Raw genomic sequence first — 19,734 nt, 5'->3', positions numbered from 1 at the left:
ATAAACTCATATTATTTTTCTCAATGAATTCATATTTATAATTTCAATCAATAGATCTTATAAGATTAATAAATAATATATATTTAAAATATTTCTATAAAAACTAATAAATCATCTTCACAAACTATAACAAAAATTTTATTTGAAAATTGTAAAAAGGATTTACACTATATTTCAAATGTAAAGAATATATTTGAGAGTCATAAATTATATATTTAAGAAATATTATCATTATTGTAGATTTATAAAAAGATATAATGTAATTAAAAAATAAAAATTTATTTTTTTAATACACTAGCCCGCGGGCTAGCCCGTTTAGCTCGCTAATTTTGCGGGTTGGGCTAACCCAACCTATTTTAAAAAATGGATCAATTTCTTCAACCTAACCCGTCAAATTGTACGGGTTAAACGAGCTAGCCCGCTGGCTCAACCCATTTTCTCGGCTCTAACCACACCTATACAAAATTCCATGGTGTGATTCCAAAGTTTGTGGACCATCTCACATTGTAATAACCCAAAAATAATAATAATAATAAAATAAAATAATTAAGTGTATAAGTTAGTGTTTTAATAGTAATTATAAGAGTTTTTGGAATTATTATGACCAGAGGAAAGTTGTTGTAATGGTAGCTAAACAAGTATTCTTCCAACAGGTCTAAAGTTTGAATCTGGCTGAGGCAAAATGAGATTTTATTTTTTTTTAAAATTACCAAATTACCCTTCTTCAAATCTGATAAAAATCTTCCCCTTCTTTGATTTTTCTGGAGACCGATAGAGAGAGGGAGAGAGAGTCAGAGATCAGCTGTATCGAGGGTCACCGTTGCCAACCTCCTTCGTCGTCTTCAATGTTGGTGGTGTGTGCTAGTGGCAACCGAGAGGGAGAGAGGAGAGCTTCAATCATCTAGACCTTCATTTTTTGTTCTCCTCCCTTTTGTTGCTGACGAGAGTAAGTGGGTAAGCAATCTTCTGGCCAGCGTCGTCAGAGGTCACCGGATTCCTCTTCTCTCTCTGTTTTGCATTAAAATAATAATAATAATATTCCTCTTTTTTTCGGTCTTGCTGTGGGTGTCAGTGTTGCTGGATTCTGGGCTCTTCATCCGTATGTCATCTGTGTGTGTGAAGCGGAAGACCTTTTGCTAGCAGAGGTTACCGGATTCTTCCATGTCTTTCTGTGTTCGTGCTGTTTTGTGCTGTCTCTGTTTTGCTTCTTCCTTCTTTTTCCTGTTTGCGTGAGGGGTAAGCTCAAAGAAATCTTCATTTTCTGTTGTGTTTTATAGCACGTTTGATTACTCAACCATGATCTATTGTGATGAATGAAGGATTTGGGTATTGATCTTAGTGGATTTAAATTTATGAAGTTGTTTGGAAGCTGTAAGCGGTTTGAAATTTTTAGAGTAGGAAGCTTGATGATATGCTTTGAATTTTTAATGCACTCCAGATATTTGATAAAATATTTAAAAGAGTTGGAGTGGAGTTATTAACCATATTCAGTGCACTACGGACTAATATTATGGATCTAAATTTAGTTTGGATAAAGATATGAACTTTGGAAGCATAGAAAATTTAATTAAGTGTTTAATGAAATGTGATGAATAAATGTTGGTTTATGGTAACAACTAAGTGTGATGAATGGGTTGCCTGGATAAGGGGGTAAAGAAAATTGATGTGCTCTCATTGTTTTTACTTGATGCGTAAATGGGAGAGCAAATTGGACTCAGGCAAAATGAAATTCAAGATTAAAGAGGATAATTTTTGATAAATAACTCCATTATTGTGTTGGCTATTGCTTGAGGAAGATGGTTATGGGTTTGGATTTTATGATTTTAAATTAATTCTTGATGAGAAAATATGATAAATTTAAATGTTGATATTGAAAATTATTGGGCAAGGGTTAGGAATCTCAATTGATTAAATTAGGAATTGATGCACAATAGGTGTTTGTTGAAAGGTCTAAGAGAGGATCATACCTCAGTCAAATGTTTTACTATGGCTAAAGTAATTTAGAGGAATTTTGCAATATAAATGATGGTGTTTGGGGAAACTTGAATTTTATATATTGATTATGAATCCATATGTAACTAGTTAAATTCCTGGGATAGTATGGTTGTTGATGAATTGTTGGATAAAGGTTTGAAGATTAGAAAGTCTAAGAAGAAACCTCTATATATAAATTTTGTTACTAAAACTTAAAGTTTTATTACTAATTCTGGTTGAGTAAATTCTCTTAAAGAGAGACTTGTTGGTTCAAAAGTAAAGTTCATTAAGATCCTATTATTTATTATAGGGTGATTGTGAGAAGGGTAGCTTGATTGGAGTCGTAATAAGTGAGTTTCGAACTTTAAAAGCACTACAAGTAAGTGGATAACGTCCTAACTGATTTGTTTTTTCAATCAAAATTTTTTTACTAAAATATTATGTTTTTCTGAAAATCTTTTTAATAGCATTAATGCAATTATTGGATATTTGTTTATTAACGTTACTTTATTTTGAGAAATTAGCTTTATCAAATTTAAAATTTTATTTGATCAATTAAATCAAGTTTGGACTTTGATTATGAGATTTTTATTTTATCAAATATTGAATTGATACAAAGAATAATTCATGAGAGTTCAACTTTGAATTTTTTTTATTATTCGATAAATACAAGTATGAGCATTAGATATGAAATTTTATTCTGGCAAGTTTTAATGCTTAAAAGTATTCATGCGAGTTTGATTTTGAGAATGAGAATTGTATCTTGAAAGTGATGATTTTCTTGCATGTTTGAAAATGATTTTAAAAAAGGGACTTTATATGAAACACTGGTTGTTAACGGCAGTTCCGTTAGCCCTTGACGCACCATGGTACACCTAACTAGCAGGGTGTTTGTAGGAGATGCTAGCCCCGTGCGATGGCCAACGCATGTGGAACAGAGGGATGGTTATTCGTGAGCATCGTACTCATGTTTGTTTCGTAGCTTCAGCTGCATTTGGTTACTGATCCTCGTGGACTATGTGTCTACGTTTGTCTTCATGGCATAAGCCGTGTTGGGTTATTTACCCTCGTGGACTGTGTATCCATGTTTGTTAATGGTTCTGATAAGTCTCTATAATTATGAATCTAATTATTTGGTGATCTTATATCCCATTGGTTTTTATTTAGTAATTTATTTACAAGTATTTATTTCATTTATGTGACTTTTTAAAATCAAGTGATATTAACATTTTCTATTATAGTTCAATGGTTTAAGATTTTATTCAAAATTTTATAGAGCCATTTTATTTTGAAGTTTATACATTTTTTATGAAAATTGTTATCTCTTTAACTTACAGGATTATTTCAAACTTTTATTTTTATTCATGTTAAATTATTTATTGTTGGGACGTTATTCACTGAAAAATTATTTTGATCTCAGATAGTATAATTGACGATGCATGTCTTGCTTACCAATGATGGATGTTTGCGAAACAGAATGGAGGTTTATTCTGTAAATATGTCTTATAGATGTAAATATGAAATTCATGTACTATGATATGAGATATATGATTAGGTGCTCCACATAACTTATAATTAGAGTTCTTAATTTATTATACATTTTGTCTGCTAGCTGGAAGGAGTTGCATTATTGATTAATATAATGTTTAATGAAATTTTTTGTGATACAAAATTTTTTTGGGAGATCTTATTTATAGAGGAAGTTCTTTCAAAATTTTTACAAAATGTTGAAACAATTATTATAATAATTAGTATCAATAGTATTAAAATGTCAGTGTAAAATTAAATACATTTTAATTAAATGAAACAAACTTTGAATTTGTGGCTCACGGGATGTATGAACAGTTCACATCCTATGCCGGTCACCCCTATTTTTAGGGCGTGACACACATAGTATTATTAATAAAAGTTGATTGAGACCCAAAAGGAAAAAAAAATTGCAATATTACTTCAAAGGTTAAAGTTTATTTTTACACTCAGAATTATATTTTAAGAGTATTCAATAACTTAAAGATAATTACCTTTAAATTTTAAAAAATGTAGCAATTAACCCTTTACATTTTGAAATTTTTATTATATTATAAAATTTATTTATTTAAAATTTTTAAGAGTATAAAATTTGACACTTATTTATTTATGTTTTTTAAAATTTCTAACAACATATTTCAAACACATGTTTTTGTTTATCATATAATATAAAATGATATAAGTTCAAGAAATTATATAAATAATTTAAATTTAGATTTAAAATTTGTAAACATGTCTTTTCAATGAAATAATGTAACTATTAAAATAATATTTATTCCGTTAAAAAATATAAGACATTTTTAACTAAATCTCACCCCTTAATAAAGTAGTTACCTACTTTTTAACTGACCCTATATTTTTATATTTACCTCTATTAAATAGCCTACAATAAATATAAAGTCATTATCAATATAGGTACTTTTTGAAAAAAAAAGGCAATGATTACATCTCAAAAGATTAAAAATGCCTTATATTTTTTAACATCCAACTCCTCAAAAAATACCTTATATTTTTGAATGGAGAAAGTATAATTAAGGATCATTAGGATGGGGTACATTAATAAATGAATTTGTTTTAATAAAAATTTTAATTTAAAAATAAGTTGTTAGAATCTTTTTAAAATATTCCTAAATGAGTTAACATATTGGATTAACTTGTATGTTTCAAAATAGAAGGGAGGTTTATATAATTAAGGCAAAATAAAAGGGTGGTGACAGTACCTTACTCTAACTATAACTCACAAGAACCAAGAAAAATTAGTTACGTCATTGAAATTGTTTAAAATTTAATTTGATTTTCATTTTCACGGGTAATAAATATCATAATTTTTAAAAATAAAATATTTTACGACATTGGGGAGAAAGGCATATATGTAATAAAGTAATTAAAGCTACATAAATTCTTGCATTACATGAGCGCAAATAAGTTCTATTAAACGTAGAGTGGGGCCAATAATGGGCTTTATATTTCATTATAATTTCCATTCTGATCGTGGAAAGACTTAAAATTGGACATCTTCAATCATTGTAAATTTTTAAAACTAGAGTTCACCAGTTACGCGATCAAAAACTCATCAACTAAAGGTTTTTCCTTCTTAATTCAACCCACGCAAATAACTTGTAAATACTCTTTCATATCACTTGTAATTAATTGTAAAAGTAAGAATTGAAATACATAAAGCTAATTACACCCAGAAAAAAACCACAAATGCTCCTGCAAAACTCCATACGAAATCATAAGTCAACTTTAGCAGAATGTGGGTGTATTTGTCTCCCTGCTGGTTCATCAAGAGATGAACAAATGTGCTGTAGAGGTGGGCCACAAAGAAAAGGATTCCCTTCATAAGAACTTCGATCAAAAGTTGCAAACTGGTTTTTCATGTCAGGCACCATACCAGATAGATTATTGTGAGCCACAAAAAAGGCAGACAAAGAGTACAACTGCGTAAGTTGAGAAGGAATATGACCCGTCAATTTGTTGTACGAAAGATCTAAACTTTCAATCTGTTCAAGGTTAGAAAACGTGTCTGGAATAGGCCCAGTCAAATAGTTGTTTGACAAATTTAATGTATGAATAGCATTCAGGTATCCAATTTGTGAAGGGATTTTACCTGTCAAATGGTTGTCCGAGAGGTCTAGGCCAGCCATGAAATCTAATATATTTCCTTCATATGATTCGTACCTGCTTTTTGACATGAAGTTCACCACTATTTCCTCGTACCATGAAAAATTCTTTTCATATTCACCTTGGAGAAGCTCACCACTTGTACCATTTATGACAAATAACGGGCTTCTTGTAGACCAGGGTACAACAAATTTTCCTATTTTGGCTCCTCCCATCACATCCTGCTTTATAAATGTGACGTTATTCAAGCAATGTGGTATCCCTCCGGAAAGCATGTTTTGTGACAGATCTAGTATGCTTATGTTCTTGAGCCTGCACACTTCCATAGGAATGGAACCATCAAGCTTGTTTCCTTTTAGGAGAAGGACTCTTAAATTCAACATCGACTTTAACCACCAGGGAATTTGACTTGAAAATCTGTTCTTTGCCACATCCAAAGTTAATAGCATGGGAGATTTGGCGAAAACAGAAGGAATGGGGCCAGTAAAATCATTTCCCTGCAAATGCAAGTACCTCAATGATGGCATATTCACACAGCTTGGAAAAGTGCCATTGAATCTGTTTTGCGAAAGGTCTAGGTATGAAAGTTCAACCAAATTGCAAAAGCTTTCTGGTACTGGACCTACCATAGAATTTTGAGACAAAATGAGGTAACTCAAATGCTTTAAGTTTCCAATCCAGCTAGGCATTTCACCATAGAGTTGGTTGGAACTTAAATCCAACATTCTTAATTCCGAACTCTTACTGATCCCATCTGGTAGTTTTCCTTTGAAGTTGTTGCTACTTAGATCCACAGACAACAAATGTGCAAAGTTTGAACCAACTGGTAAACATGGGCCAATTAAGTTGTTGTTTGACAGCTTTAGAGACCTCAAATCATTGCTGCCCTTCCCAAATTCTTGGGGTAAACAGCCAGACATATTGTTATTGGACAAGTCTAGTGAGTTCAGCTGTCCCATGTCACTGATTGAAGCTGGAAATTCACCCTGTAAGGAACTCGAAGACATGTTCAAAGAAAGCAAGTTGGGAAAAACAGAGCCAATATGAGGAGGGATTTTATCATTAATAGGGTTAGAGGAAGCATCAAAATATTGCATGTCAAGTAATTTTGAGGTGGAGTTGAGCTCAAAGGGACCAGTCAATAAGTTGTTGCTGACATTGAAAGAATCTAACTTGCTGTTGTTTGTCAAAAGCCAATGTGGGAAACTTGCTGGAAAGTTCAAAAAAGTAAGTTGCAGAAGTCTCAATTCATGTTGATGAAGAAGAAAAGAGGGTATTCTGTGATTGTTTACTTCATTCATATTGCACTTGACTACGCTGAAAATCTTTAATTGGAAAGAAGGGAAAAATGGGGGATTTTCAGTTTCGAGCTTGAGACTGGGATTACTAGAGCATGAAATTGAGAAGAGTTTAAGGTTGGAGTGGTTGGCCAGCAAAGAAAGCGATGCTATGCCAGTGAAATGGTTTTCTTCTAAAGAAATGATTCTGAGGGACTTTAGAGATTGAAAGAGCAAGGAAGGGAAGGGTCCTTCAAAACTATTGTATTGAAGATCAAGCACCCGAAGAGATGTCAAATGATTGAGGCATGAAGGAAGGTGACCCTCAAACTTGTTATGGCCAAGAGACAATAGTTTCAGATTCTTCAGATTGCATAAGCCTCCTGCAACATATAAATTTCCTTTATTAAATTCATTTAATTTGTCTATGAGTATCTAAATGATGGATTTCAAACAAATAAAAATAAATTTTAAGCGATAGGTTAAACTTTGTGATTAGCGTCTTTCTCAAGAATATAGTGGTGTCTGTGGGCTAAAACATTTTTCATGTAAGCTCAGCTTAACAAATGAATTTAGATTAAATATCTGAGCTAAACAAGATACTCGATTATAAGCCTGAAAATGAATATGATCTAGTCCGATGAACTTAAATGTGGGGAAAATTTACTTCCAAATTAGCGTAATAAATAGGTAGAGACTACATAGTGAACAGGGAGGAAGGAGAAGTTTTTAGTTTGATATTTGTATTTAAATCTAGAGAACAATCGACTTTAATCTATCTATGAAAAATGAAACATATGAGAAATAATTGTAGTTATTTTAAACACATTTCATAAGAAAATTTAGAGAGCAATGGAGTTTTATATATTAAAATAATTGTAGTTAGCTATTAGCCTATATATGAAAAATCAAACCCATAGTTAGTGTTAACGAAGCTGAACAATATTTTAATTTGGTTAATCCTTACTAATAACAATTGATTTGTATATTTGACCCAATTTTAGATTAAAACTTTGATTTGAAAAACATATGAGAGATTAGAAATTAAATACCTTGCCGTGGTAGTGAGCCTTTCAGGCTATTCTTTAAAAGGGACAAGGCCAACAAGGAGGAATTGAAAGAGAAAGCCGAAGTCTTCGAATTGCGGGAGGAAAGAGAAATATCTGTCAAGTATGAAATAGAAATATTTAAAATAAAAAATTAAACAAATGTTTATAAAATTATTATTAAATTGTTAAATTATAAAATATAAATAATAAAATTCAAACTGTTATAAATCTAATATGAACGATTAAAAATACAATAAGAACAAAATAAAATAAAATAAAATATTTTATAAGATATCAAATTTGAACCATCCAAATTTTGATCTAATGGTTTTAGTAAGAAAAAGAAAAGTGGATGGAGAGAGACGAGGAGAGAATCCTCTCCCGTCTTTTCGTTTCTTTCCCTAATTTCCATATGCCATACATTCCTTTTCCATTCCATTATCTCATTTAAAATCTATTCTATCCAAACTAGATTGTTCTTATAATTAACCTTAGCATATTGTTCCTGCTATTACTTAATTAATATATAGATGTCAAAATTCATTGATCAAGTTATTAAATGATTCAATAATAATCTCTATGATCTTTTCCTTCAGTACTGTTACCATCATATATCTATAGTAAAAACACCATCTTATTCAACTTTTGATATTCTCAAATTTTTCTAAACACCAATCGATTTTTCCCAGGGAAAAAAGAAAAGAACCAAGGAGCTAACAAAAAAATAAAATAAAATAAATTACGGCATCTAAAAGAAGTTGGAAAATCATAAAAATTAAGAACCAAGGAATGGGATTTCCGTGAGCATGTTTTCGTCCAGATACAAAGTTTGCAAGTTGTCCAATCTAATTTCGCCAAATAGCCCTGCTCCAATAATAGCAAAATTATCATCAGTTACTCTTAATGTTATTGCTGGTAAATTTAACGAAGTACAAGTTTGAACTGAGATGAATAAAGAGAAGAATCACATAGGAGAGGGTCTATTTCAAATTCAGTTTTCTGACTTGACGATATATCAGCAGGGTTTGAGAAACTTAAAAATAAAAGATCTAGTTTGCGTGATATATTGTGTGTGTCTTTGTTCTAAATATATATATGTGTTCGCGCGCGCGTGAATAACAAATGAATCAGGAAATATAGTCGGAGAGTGGAGATCACAGAGAGAGAGAGAGAGAGAGAGAGAGAGAGAGAGAGAGAGAGAGAGAGAGAGAGAGAGACCTGACAAGTAATTTCCAGACAAATCCAAATCTCTGAGTTTATGGAAAGGGAGAAAGTAAGAAACATTCAAAGACCACTTGATGTGTTCCAACTCTTGACCTCTTGTATGATTCAGAAGAAGGCTTATCACTCTCTGAGTGTTGTCACAGCTGATTCCCTCCCAGCTACAACAATCAGAACTGGTAAGGTTATTCCAATAAGGAAGAGACGAGCCATTTGGATGATTGAAAGATTCTTTCAGTTTGAGAAGAGCTTCTCTCTCTTCTTCCGAACACGCCTTACTTCCCCCTTTGAACCCTAAAAATGTAACAATCGCCACCACCCACCACACTTGTTCTCGTACTGAACGTCCCATTCTTCAATCTCTCACAACTTCTTCAATTTCTCACTCTCATTCAATATAGCCTTTTAGGATTAAGATTATGGGTGTTCATGAGATCACGAAAGCCCTATCCCATGTCCCGTCTTGAAAAAAGAATGGAACCACGAACACCCCTAATTATGCTCCACATCTGTAATGGTCCCCTTGAAATTAAAGAAAGTTGATACGACCAGCATGCACATTGATATTGACTTTTGCTATGACTGAGTCGTTCATATTTTTTATTTTTGGAATGAATAACGTATCACATAAATCTCAAAAGAATATCTACACAAGATTACAAAAACTAGTTTAAGATAGTGGATGATCAAAGACCCAACAGCATCCATATTATTCAGCCCTAAACTAATTAATGAGGTTGCTAAGCATTTTATCGCGATCTTTTGTGAGTCTTTCATAAATTTGATAATTGGTGTTTTAACTTTTTCTGTTTTTGCTGCAAAATTTCTGCGCGTAAAATGTACAGGTATCTTCTATTAATTATAAAAGAAGTACATTTTTTTATAAAAAAAAATAAAATAAAAGCAGTACATTGATTATTTGCTTGGTCCTGAGAAAACACGCATTGCCCTAACCAATGGATTGCCTTTGCGTGTGGGGCAAAGCACGGGACAAGACAAAAGTCAAGTGGGTCTGCGACGAAGTGATACGAGGTTTTAGAGTATTAAAAGGGTGGGGTATTAGTCTCGCCAAACATGATGTGAAAGACTAAGAGTCTGGTGGAAAAGTCAAAGTGACATGTTTGCAAAATTACTGTTTGAGTGAGGTGTTGGAAGCAGCTATGAAAATTTGGTCCCGATCATGTCCAGAGACATTGTTTTTAAGAATTATTCTGCCACAAAAGTCACATCCAAAGATATATGTATAGTGTTGTAGGATGTATTATTATTTCAACAAAATCATGATTTTCAATTCCACTTTTCAGTTATGCTTAAAATTAATCTTATTAAACAATTTTATGAATCAATTATATCAATTTTTTATAATTAACTTTTTTAATGTATATCCAAATGGGTCAGGTTTCGGGCACTGATACCCTACGTTAGGTGATTAGAACACAAACAATAGATATGTTACTCGCTCTCTTATTCAGGTGTAGTCAAGCATACGGTAGAGAATTATGCCTAGTCTTGTTTGGGAAGCCAAGGAATGGTACGACGTCTCGGGAAAGGAGTGGCACATGAGAGAAATTTTAACATGGATTAGGTGCACTACGATATTCTCTCTAATTAAATTACATTAATTCAATCAAATAAAATATCATGTATTATTATTTTTAATTATTTTAGTTTTTAGAATGAAATAGTTATTTAATCTATTGCATTTTCTCTTTTTACTGTTATTAATGATAGAATCAATTTATATTAATAGTAATCTAAATAATATATTTTATTGGATGGAGTATGAACATGGTATACTTAGTTCATGCAAGAATTTCCTTCGAGAGAGAATGCTCGTTCAATATCTTAGGCATCTGCTGGAAATGAATCATAATTACATCAATTATATATATATATATATATATATGAATTATAAAGATACATATCTTTTAAAAAAAAACCCTATCATTAATGTCTTATATTGAGGGTAATTTTAAAATTTTACAAGAAATAACTAATTTTAATTGAGTTATGTAAAGTTGTTATTAGTTTCTTATAGAAACGACCAATGGGAGTAGTTTTATATTGGGAATCACAAACAAAACAAGAAAGGCCATAAAGATATTTCATACAGTGAGGAGAGAGAGAGTTCTTAGCCACTACTCTATTCATTTCTTTATAGTAAGATCATTGAATTACTCATGGGAGAGAACCCAAACAACGTTGTCTTGAGAAAGGAAGTGACACACAGGAACACTCCCGGGCTTCACTTTTAGCACTTGGAAGGCCAAATGCTTAGGGTTCCACTCTGATGTGTCCATGTGACATAGAGACACTGCTTTCACTTTAGTCCCATCAGCCCCCACCAAAGGTACCATATACGCAATTGTGGTCTCTGTTTTGTGACAATAAAACAAAGCATAGATGTAGTTGACCTTGTGGCACACCACCACTTTTGCCTCTCCTACCTTCTTTGCTCCTTGCGTTATTGTGTACTCTTGCTTCTTTGTCTCCTTCATCATCACCTCTGTAGACAAAGCTTCCACGTTCTTCCCAAGCTTCAAAGTGATAAAATCAACCATGGATTCCAACGACGTCGCACAGTACTTCTCCTCTCCTTTAACCCCTGGCTTCTCACACAATTCAATAGTTTCCTTCAAAAACTTGGCTTCTGTTGACCCAGGCTTCACAGCAAATTCTTTCAATATCTGAGCCATCTGCTACAAATGAATCATATAATTACGTCAATAACATGTGTGATAATCAAAGAATAATGAATCTTACGTAGCCAATAGCCTTGTAGCCTAGCGGCATGTGTAAGCTCTCTTGTAAATATCACGGATAGTAGAGACAGCAGGACTAAATAGCATGAATCCTACGTACGGTACCTTGCTTGAAGAAAAGGGAACAGATTTCACAACTTCACGAGGAAGCAAGGAGGACTGGTTGGAGGTCTGCATGAAGTGAAAGTTCATTTTGTGACCAGGCTTCATGTCCTCTTCCAAGAAGAAGAGAGTTGTGTTTGGGATATTATGGAGTTCTTTGTCGGAGTTAGCAGCATAAATGAAAGTTGCCCGGTGAAGAGTACTGTTACCTCTAACATGGATGCTTGTGTTATCCCCTGGCTTACCAACAATAACTTAAAGCACTTGTTAAAGGAACGTAATGAAACTTACAAAGTTCATCCTACATACAAATCATGAATAACTAAGTCCCAAATATACATATACATATATATATATATATATATACATATGTATATATATATATAACACTAACCTGCTGAGTGGAGGAGTTCTGTGATGAATTTAGGCATGGAAGTGGCGGGAAGCATGGACTTCCAGTAAAGTTCAGGAGGTAAAGCAGCACGTGTTGCCACCAATGCAACCTGAAATTAATGCATTTGTAACAGATCAATATGTAGTGAAATTAGTTTAGTATATAGGACCCAAAAAGATGACAACAGGAAAGGTTATTAAGAAATAATACAACGATGAGTAGGAGTAAAAACTTCATTATTGGAGAAATTGCAAATGATATGGATTGATGATAATGAAAAGGAACCAAGAGGAAGTTTATAAAGAGGGAAAGGAAAATGCTCTTCAGATGGCTCAAGTCCTGGATGTCAATATAGCCCATGTTCATAAATATCCTGACGATTTGGATCGCATGGATCATATATGAATGGTCTACAATTTTGAAAATAGAAATATTATTTGAATAATAACATTTAAATCATTCATCAGCTAGATAGTCCCCCAGGATCAACGTATATATGCATTTTTTTGTTTATGAAAACATGAAATCAATATTTTATGATGAATAAGAATAGGCAAAACTATTTATACAGAGCATTTAAAGAATACAAGAGTTGTATCAAATAACAAAAGAGTTTACTAGTATATCATAAAATAATATTTATTAATTATTAATTTTTATTTTCATATTGAATGTTGGTTAAAATTCATTCATACATGCATTAAAAAATTTAAAAGAAATCCCTAAATTATAAATAATGTGAGTAATCTTTTGAATTTACTGGGAATGACATCAACAATAGATCATAAAATGGTTCTTTTCAAATTTCAATAAACTTTTTTCAAATAAAATTTTTCACTGCAATTTCTTCGCAACTACTTATGATAGGTTTCAGCCACGACAAGAGAGAGGATGATGACAAGTGACTTATATTGTGGGTCACCCTTTGGGCCCCACCATGAGTCCGTGATGAAATACTTGGACTCCATGGTGCGATTCCGAAGTTTGTGAACCATCTTATATAGTATTCTTAGTAAAAGTCGATTAAGACCCAAAAGGGAAAAAGAATTACATTATTACTTCAAGGGGTTGAAGTGAGGGAAAATCACACTAAGGATCTTCAAAACACAAAAAATAGTAGTTTAGATTCGTTAGATTCTAATAATGCACTGCAGGTTGAAGATTCTTGTTGCAATTTTTGTTGGAAGCAAAAGTACAATTTTGCTGCTCTCAAAACAAATGAAGCATGATCTAATCTTCTCCCTCCTCTCCTCTTCGTCTTCCTCTCTCTTTCTTCTCTCTTTGATCTTCCTCTTTATCTTCCTCTTCCTCCTCACAACATTGCATTACACTTCCCCAATTCTTCCATTCCCTCCTTCGTATTCTCAATCCATTTGTCCTTCTTGTAGTGAGCCAACATAAAAGAGCTATGTTCTATACATCTTAATCTCGTTGCCTTTACTTTCATCCCCAAACAACTTTTGTAGATCACTCTTCATAAATCAATAGCCATTGTTTTCGAGATGAGTATCGGTAAGCTCCTTAGTATCAAACCTCTAAGAACTCAAGTTTCTCTATAAGTTTTATTTTGGATCTATTCACCTTTCATTTAGATAAATGTTTTTGGCGTTTTTGGGATTTAGGGAACTGTTACAAAAGCTTCAAAAATCAAAACTATCCATTATGAGTTGTGAATATCTGAATTCAGAAATTATGGGTATAGACTTTGAATTGTGAATTACTGAACCTATGCTTAAGAATATTTGGATGTTAAGTTGTAAATTTGTGAACTTATAGAATGTCAACTCTGAACCTTTGCTTATCAAGATATGAACTTTTACCTGTACATATTTGAACCTATATTTATAAATATTAAGACTTTTACTTGTATATTTTTAAACTTTGCTTATTTGTACAAGAATATAGAATTGTTCAGGTGTGGCATTTTGTATTAGCCAATGGAGCATCCCAATTACATCAAAGCTCAAAGTGCCCTTGCACTCACAGTAAGAACCAAAGAATAATAAAATAATAAGGAGGATTGCTTCTACATCTCACTATGTAGTAGCATTTGTCAAACTTTAGCAGCTAATCTTTTGATAGTTAAAAATTGGATTATGTATTGTGAAAACATGAATATTATCTTGTTAATGTTGGATATTCAATTGTAAATTATTTAGATATGATGTATATATTCGTAAGAATTCAATGAAAATTTTCTTGAAAATTCAATGACTTTGCCCTCAATGCCTTGCGCAGTTGGTCAAATTATAAAAAAGTAATTAATGAATAACATTTTATGATATGCATAGATGAAATGATGTGCCGTGAGAAAAGGTTTGTACAGTAGTCATCCTATAAAGAATATACAAAATAGGTCCGACATTAACAAATTTTATTGACCTTATTTGTCATATCTCTCCATTCAAAAATATAAGGCATTTTTAATCGAATATTAGCTCCCAATAAAGTAATTACTTACTTTCAAACTAACCTTATCTTTTCATATTTACCCTTATTAAACACCCTACATAAATATAAAATCATTCATCAATAGGGGCACTTTTGAAAAAAAAAGGCAATAATTACATCTCAAAAAACTAAAAATGCCTTATCTTTTTAACATCCAACTCTTCAAAAATACTTTATATTTTTAAAACGGAAGGAGTATATTGTAATATTGAGGATTAGATTTGACGGATGAGCAAATATGCAAAGACTTTTTTTTTTGTTCAAATATAATTAAATTAACGACATTACATCTAGAATAGTTATCAACAAAGCATTGAATGTCATGATACTCTAAACCATAATTAATAATAATAATAATAATAATAATAATAATCTAAAATTTGAATAATCTCATTAACTTGGTATTTTGATTATTTCTTACAAATTAAAAAGCTGGTGAGAAACAGTTGGAAAATGTGTAAAATTGGTTCTCCTGCTTTTTAACCGGCCATCATATGCAATGGAATTTTTCTTTGGTTATGTTTTTCATTTCATTTGCGCGCGTATACACACACCCCAGTGCAAAACTAGCCTGACACAATCATATATATGAGGAATAGAATGAGTCCAATAATAAAGACTATAAAGTCCAAGCATTATATGTTATTTATTTAATTCTTGTAATATACTGAAGAATAAGCCCATACATAACTAGGCAACAAAACGCTAGCATAACACATACAATAACTCATGTTATTTTCTTTAGGTTTCTTAAGATTTACTTTAAACTTCGACACTACCGCTTCTTTCAAAATCCACATTCATAGTCATTATGTTACCTTAACTATTCACACTATTAATTGATAATTTTTTTAACACGTTCCCTATTTTATTTGAAAAAGATATACCCTACATAACCCCCCCATCTGTATAATAAAAAGAAAAAAAAAATACTCCATCCATTCTCAGATATAAGATACAGGTAGGGTTTCTTTGGGTCTAATAGAATATAAATGGCCAAATGTGAGCCGTTGATGTGAGAGGTATAAAGTAAAGTGAAATAAACTATATACTTAAGTTTTGATATTTTAAAATAAGATATGACATGTTCTACTTCTCATCGCCCATTTATTCATTGGATTAAAGTGAAAAACAAACCCATAAAAAATTATGGATTTGATCCAAATCCATATTAAATTTTATTTTTTTTTAATTTCAAATCTTCGATACACCCTACTGACAAAGCATATATTCTTTCCGTTTAAAAATATAAAGTATTTTTAACCAAATCTCACCCTCCAATAAAGTAGTTACCTACTTTTCAACTAACTTTATCTTTTTATATTTATCCCTATTAAACACCCTACAATAAATATAAAGTCATTATCAATAGGAGCACTTTTAAAAAAAAATTAATGATTACACCTTAAAAGATTAAAAATGTCTTATATTTTTTAATATTTAACTCCTCAAAAATGCCTTACATTTTTTAACAGAGATAGTATTAGTTTTCATGTTGAACTAATTATCGAACTTAAGCACCGGGCAAAAAAAAAATCAATAAAAATATATCCCTCGATTGGGATGATCGATCCCATTGTCATTCAAGTCATTATTTACTTAAAAATCAATAAAGAATAACGAAATTGAATAATGATAGTTTACTCAATTTTAAATTTTGATCTTTAGACAAGCTTAGAATATTCAAAATAATTTTATTTGGTCAAATACCCAAACGTTCATGACACGTGTTTGACTTGTAATAATCGCACTGATAGCGACAGACATGCACTGAAATTGGAAGAAAAAATGAACACTGATTGTTTTTATTCCCAACTTGACTTGGAATAATCGGAAAACCACGAACAACTACAAAAACTTTTCTTTGTGACGTGATATAGACATGAAAATGCATTAAAAGGCACCACACATGACTCCAAAAAATGAATTCGTTATTTCCACGATGATTTGACAAGAAAAAAAATAAGACAAAATGAAGAGTGGAAGACTATAGTGACTTGTCCCTGCCAACTTATTACAACTTATAATGAGGGGCAAAAGCAAATTTTGGGATTCGGATCTGAATGGTTTATATCTACTTCGTCAATTATAAGTTTAAAACAGATCCAATGGCCCCACAAAGACATCGTACGTCACGCAGTTTTTATTAAGTTTAATTTTTTAATTAATGATATAAGAGGATTGTATTTTATAATTTAAAGATATGTGATATTATCTTATAATTTAAAAACTAAACACATTCTTCCTATTTAAAACATTTAGGCTTTTGAAACCCACCACGTGTCAATTTATCCAATCTTTTTACCTTCGTTCTTAGTCTTAATTTAAAAAGAAGAGGTTCAAAGAGTTATTATCTGAAAACATCAAACAATGTCAATAAAATGAAAGAAATAATTCGTGGCCAAATTAAACTAGAATCAAACTTCTTCGACACGTAGTAAAATCAATGTTATACTTCATTGGCGTCATCTTTGTGAATATATTCAAATAAAAATTTCTTCTCGAGTTAAGACTAAGAACGAAGGCAAAAAAAATTGGAGAAATTGATGCATTGTGGGTCTCATAAGGCTAAAAATAAATGGTGTTTGATCAAAATTGATGGGATGGAGTTGAATGGTTCGTTTTTTATAGTTGAGGCTACCCAGTGCTCTTTAAAAAAATAGTTCATAACTAAATTTACACCTTTACATATATTGACGTGGAGTGTCCATAAAGTGACATGTGTCATTATGGGCCCCACATAACATCTGTCAACTGAAGTTAATGATAGGCTACTGGATGCTTCATTTGTGAAAGTTCATAATTTATTTTGTATCACCTAAAAGCTTAGGCTACCAGATGCTTTTAGAAAAATAGTATATGGCCAATTTGCACATTTACCCTTTAACTATATATAGGGATTTTCTTGAAAAAATAAAATTAATTAAAAATTTAGGAACTTTTTATTTTGTTCCCAATTTATTTTAAAAGATATTTTGTAAATGATTTCAAAAAAATTCAAAACAAAATATAAAGAAATTTTTTTAATTATATTAATTTGAAAATAACTTTAATGTTGTTTAGTAGGAGAGAAAAGTGGGGAAAAAAATAGCGCTTCCCCTACTTGGCTACTAAGAGAAAAGTGGAGGGGAGAGAAAAGTGAGAGGAAAATAACATGTAAAACTCACAAGATTTTATCTCCAACTTTTTTTCCCCAAATATAGGGAAATTTTGAAAAGAAAATTTTATTTTCAAATTTACCTAATAATTTTTTTTTTTGCCGCCTCTTGCTTCCCTCTATTTTTATCATGATATTTGTAGTATAATTACATTTTGATCATGGACTGTTGTCATTCAAGCAGTATATTTAATTTTTAGATTAATGAGACAAATGTTAATTCTAAATTTTTAGGTTAATTTTTAATTAAATACTTTATATTTGGTTGTAGTTTCAAATTTTAAGATTATTATATACTTACTAATTTAATAAATAAAATTTTAGGTTGGATAAAATAATTTTGTCAGCATTGAATAAAATAATTAATTATGTTTTTATTGAATCAATAATTTATGATAGAAATTATTATATACTCTCTCCGTTCAAAAATATAAGGCATTTTTTAAAGAGTTTGATGTTAAAAAATGCAAGGCATTTTTAGTCTTTCGAGATTCTAATTATTTTTTTTTTTCAAAAGTATCTCTATTGATAATGACTTTATACTTATTGTAGGGTGTTTAATATGGGTAAATATGAAAAGATAAGATAGGTTGAAAAGTAGATAACTACTTTATTGAAAGGTGAGATTCGGTTAAAAATACCTTACATTTTTAACGGAAGGAGTATATAATATGTTAAAATATTAAATTTTATTATATATAATATTTTTATAAATAATAAGGTTATTATTGTGCATATAAAATTAACAACTTTCACTTGACTTAAAAGTCTTTGCTATTCATATAAATATTAAATACAACAAATAAATGACTTCAATTTTATTTTCAGTTGACTTGGAAAATATTTCTTATTTTTAATTGACGACTTGGAAAATATTTTCTGAAGATTGTTCATTATAATATCATTCACTAATTAAAAGTAACACGATATAGAAGTATATATGAGATATCTAAGTTATAGCAAATTAATAGTCGCTTATCTTTTGCCTATAATTTGTTAAAAGATATGCTCCTTATCAGATTTGTCTTAACAACTTAATCAATGATTTGATTAACTCCTATGTTACTGTTATTATATATGATTAAGTAAATTACCGGTCAACTTTAGGTTCAGTAGTATCATAGACCCTAAATTTATTTTTTATTTTAATTATTTTTTAAAATTTTGAAAATAGTACAATTTTGCACTTGTCATTAACAAGAGTTAATTTTGACCATTAGTTCATCAAAAAATAATAGAAAAGAATCTCAAAAATTACAGAAAATGACCAAACAAATTTTGTCATCCTTTTATGTAATTTTTTGGATCATTATCTATAATTTTTTGATAATTTTATGTAATTTTTGAAGTCATTTTCGAGCACTAATGGTCAAAGTTGAAGGAATCATTTGAATGCATGTACCTACAAAATGTTTAAGACTTTATGTGACCCACGTGAAAAGCACGGAATGTACTAAGTTTTGAATCTTTTTAATTCACTCATTCAAAATAAATAACACGGTATAGAAGGAAAAAGAAAAGCTTTTGTTAACATTTACATATACCCCATAACTGCTAAATAATCTATCAGTTTACTCTATTTTATATTTAAATATTGACACAAACCACAAAAACTGAAAATAAAACTTATTTGCATTAGTCAGACTTCATCTCACTTGAATTATCTCCAAGTACCTTCCACTTTTATATATACGTA

At 30.9% G+C, this 19,734-nt stretch overlaps 2 protein-coding genes and 1 long non-coding RNA gene across 5 annotated transcripts; 1 reads left to right on the top strand and 2 right to left on the bottom strand.

Annotated features, from left to right (window-relative positions):
• Window positions 1-798: 798 nt before the first annotated feature.
• Window positions 799-3,071, top strand: LOC129317660 (uncharacterized). The gene is made up of 3 exons (XR_008595013.1): window positions 799-954; window positions 1,073-1,236; window positions 2,872-3,071. It is a non-coding gene; the product is annotated as an uncharacterized LOC129317660 (long non-coding RNA).
• A 2,173-nt stretch (window positions 3,072-5,244) lies between these two features.
• On the bottom strand, window positions 5,245-9,624 carry LOC129319074 (receptor like protein 21-like). 2 transcript variants are annotated; one of them, XM_054964109.1, is made up of 6 exons: window positions 9,170-9,624; window positions 8,735-8,815; window positions 7,955-8,065; window positions 6,252-7,285; window positions 5,612-6,122; window positions 5,245-5,441 (listed from the first exon to the last, which is right to left on the bottom strand). In XM_054964109.1, exons 1-6 carry the CDS (start codon window positions 9,522-9,524, stop codon window positions 5,404-5,406), a joined length of 2,130 nt encoding a protein of 709 aa, XP_054820084.1. In that variant the 5' UTR covers window positions 9,525-9,624; the 3' UTR covers window positions 5,245-5,403. The 2 variants fall into 2 exon arrangements, with proteins under 2 accessions (XP_054820084.1, XP_054820082.1); XM_054964107.1 differs by having other exon boundaries at window positions 5,612-7,285.
• A 1,688-nt stretch (window positions 9,625-11,312) lies between these two features.
• On the bottom strand, window positions 11,313-12,744 carry LOC129319075 (BURP domain protein RD22-like). 2 transcript variants are annotated; one of them, XM_054964110.1, is made up of 4 exons: window positions 12,641-12,744; window positions 12,431-12,539; window positions 12,040-12,290; window positions 11,313-11,868 (listed from the first exon to the last, which is right to left on the bottom strand). In XM_054964110.1, exons 1-4 carry the CDS (start codon window positions 12,665-12,667, stop codon window positions 11,347-11,349), a joined length of 909 nt encoding a protein of 302 aa, XP_054820085.1. In that variant the 5' UTR covers window positions 12,668-12,744; the 3' UTR covers window positions 11,313-11,346. The 2 variants fall into 2 exon arrangements, with proteins under 2 accessions (XP_054820085.1, XP_054820086.1); XM_054964111.1 differs by having other exon boundaries at window positions 12,040-12,272.
• Between the last annotated feature and the right edge of the window lie 6,990 nt (window positions 12,745-19,734).

This window comes from Prosopis cineraria, unplaced genomic scaffold (assembly GCF_029017545.1).
Source record: "Prosopis cineraria cultivar Desert tree isolate PC_DT_omini unplaced genomic scaffold, ASM2901754v1 PC8, whole genome shotgun sequence".
Classification (NCBI taxonomy): domain Eukaryota; kingdom Viridiplantae; phylum Streptophyta; class Magnoliopsida; order Fabales; family Fabaceae; genus Prosopis; species Prosopis cineraria.
This window is presented reverse-complemented; position numbering and strand designations above follow the sequence as displayed.

Coding starts and splice junctions, on each gene's coding strand:
- LOC129319074 (XM_054964107.1), bottom strand. CDS start 9,524: ATGGGACGTTCAGTACGAGAACAAGTGTGGTGGGTGGTGGCGATTGTT. Junction 8,066..8,734: donor CACGGAAATCCCATTCCTTG/GTTCTTAATTTT, acceptor CATACTTGACAG/ATATTTCTCTTTCCTCCCGC. Junction 5,442..5,611: donor CTCGGACAACCATTTGACAG/GTAAAATCCCTT, acceptor CAACTTACGCAG/TTGTACTCTTTGTCTGCCTT.
- LOC129319075 (XM_054964110.1), bottom strand. CDS start 12,667: ATGAAGTTTTTACTCCTACTCATCGTT. Junction 12,291..12,430: donor AGAACTCCTCCACTCAGCAG/GTTAGTGTTATA, acceptor AAGTGCTTTAAG/TTATTGTTGGTAAGCCAGGG. Junction 11,869..12,039: donor TTCCCTTTTCTTCAAGCAAG/GTACCGTACGTA, acceptor CATTTGTAGCAG/ATGGCTCAGATATTGAAAGA.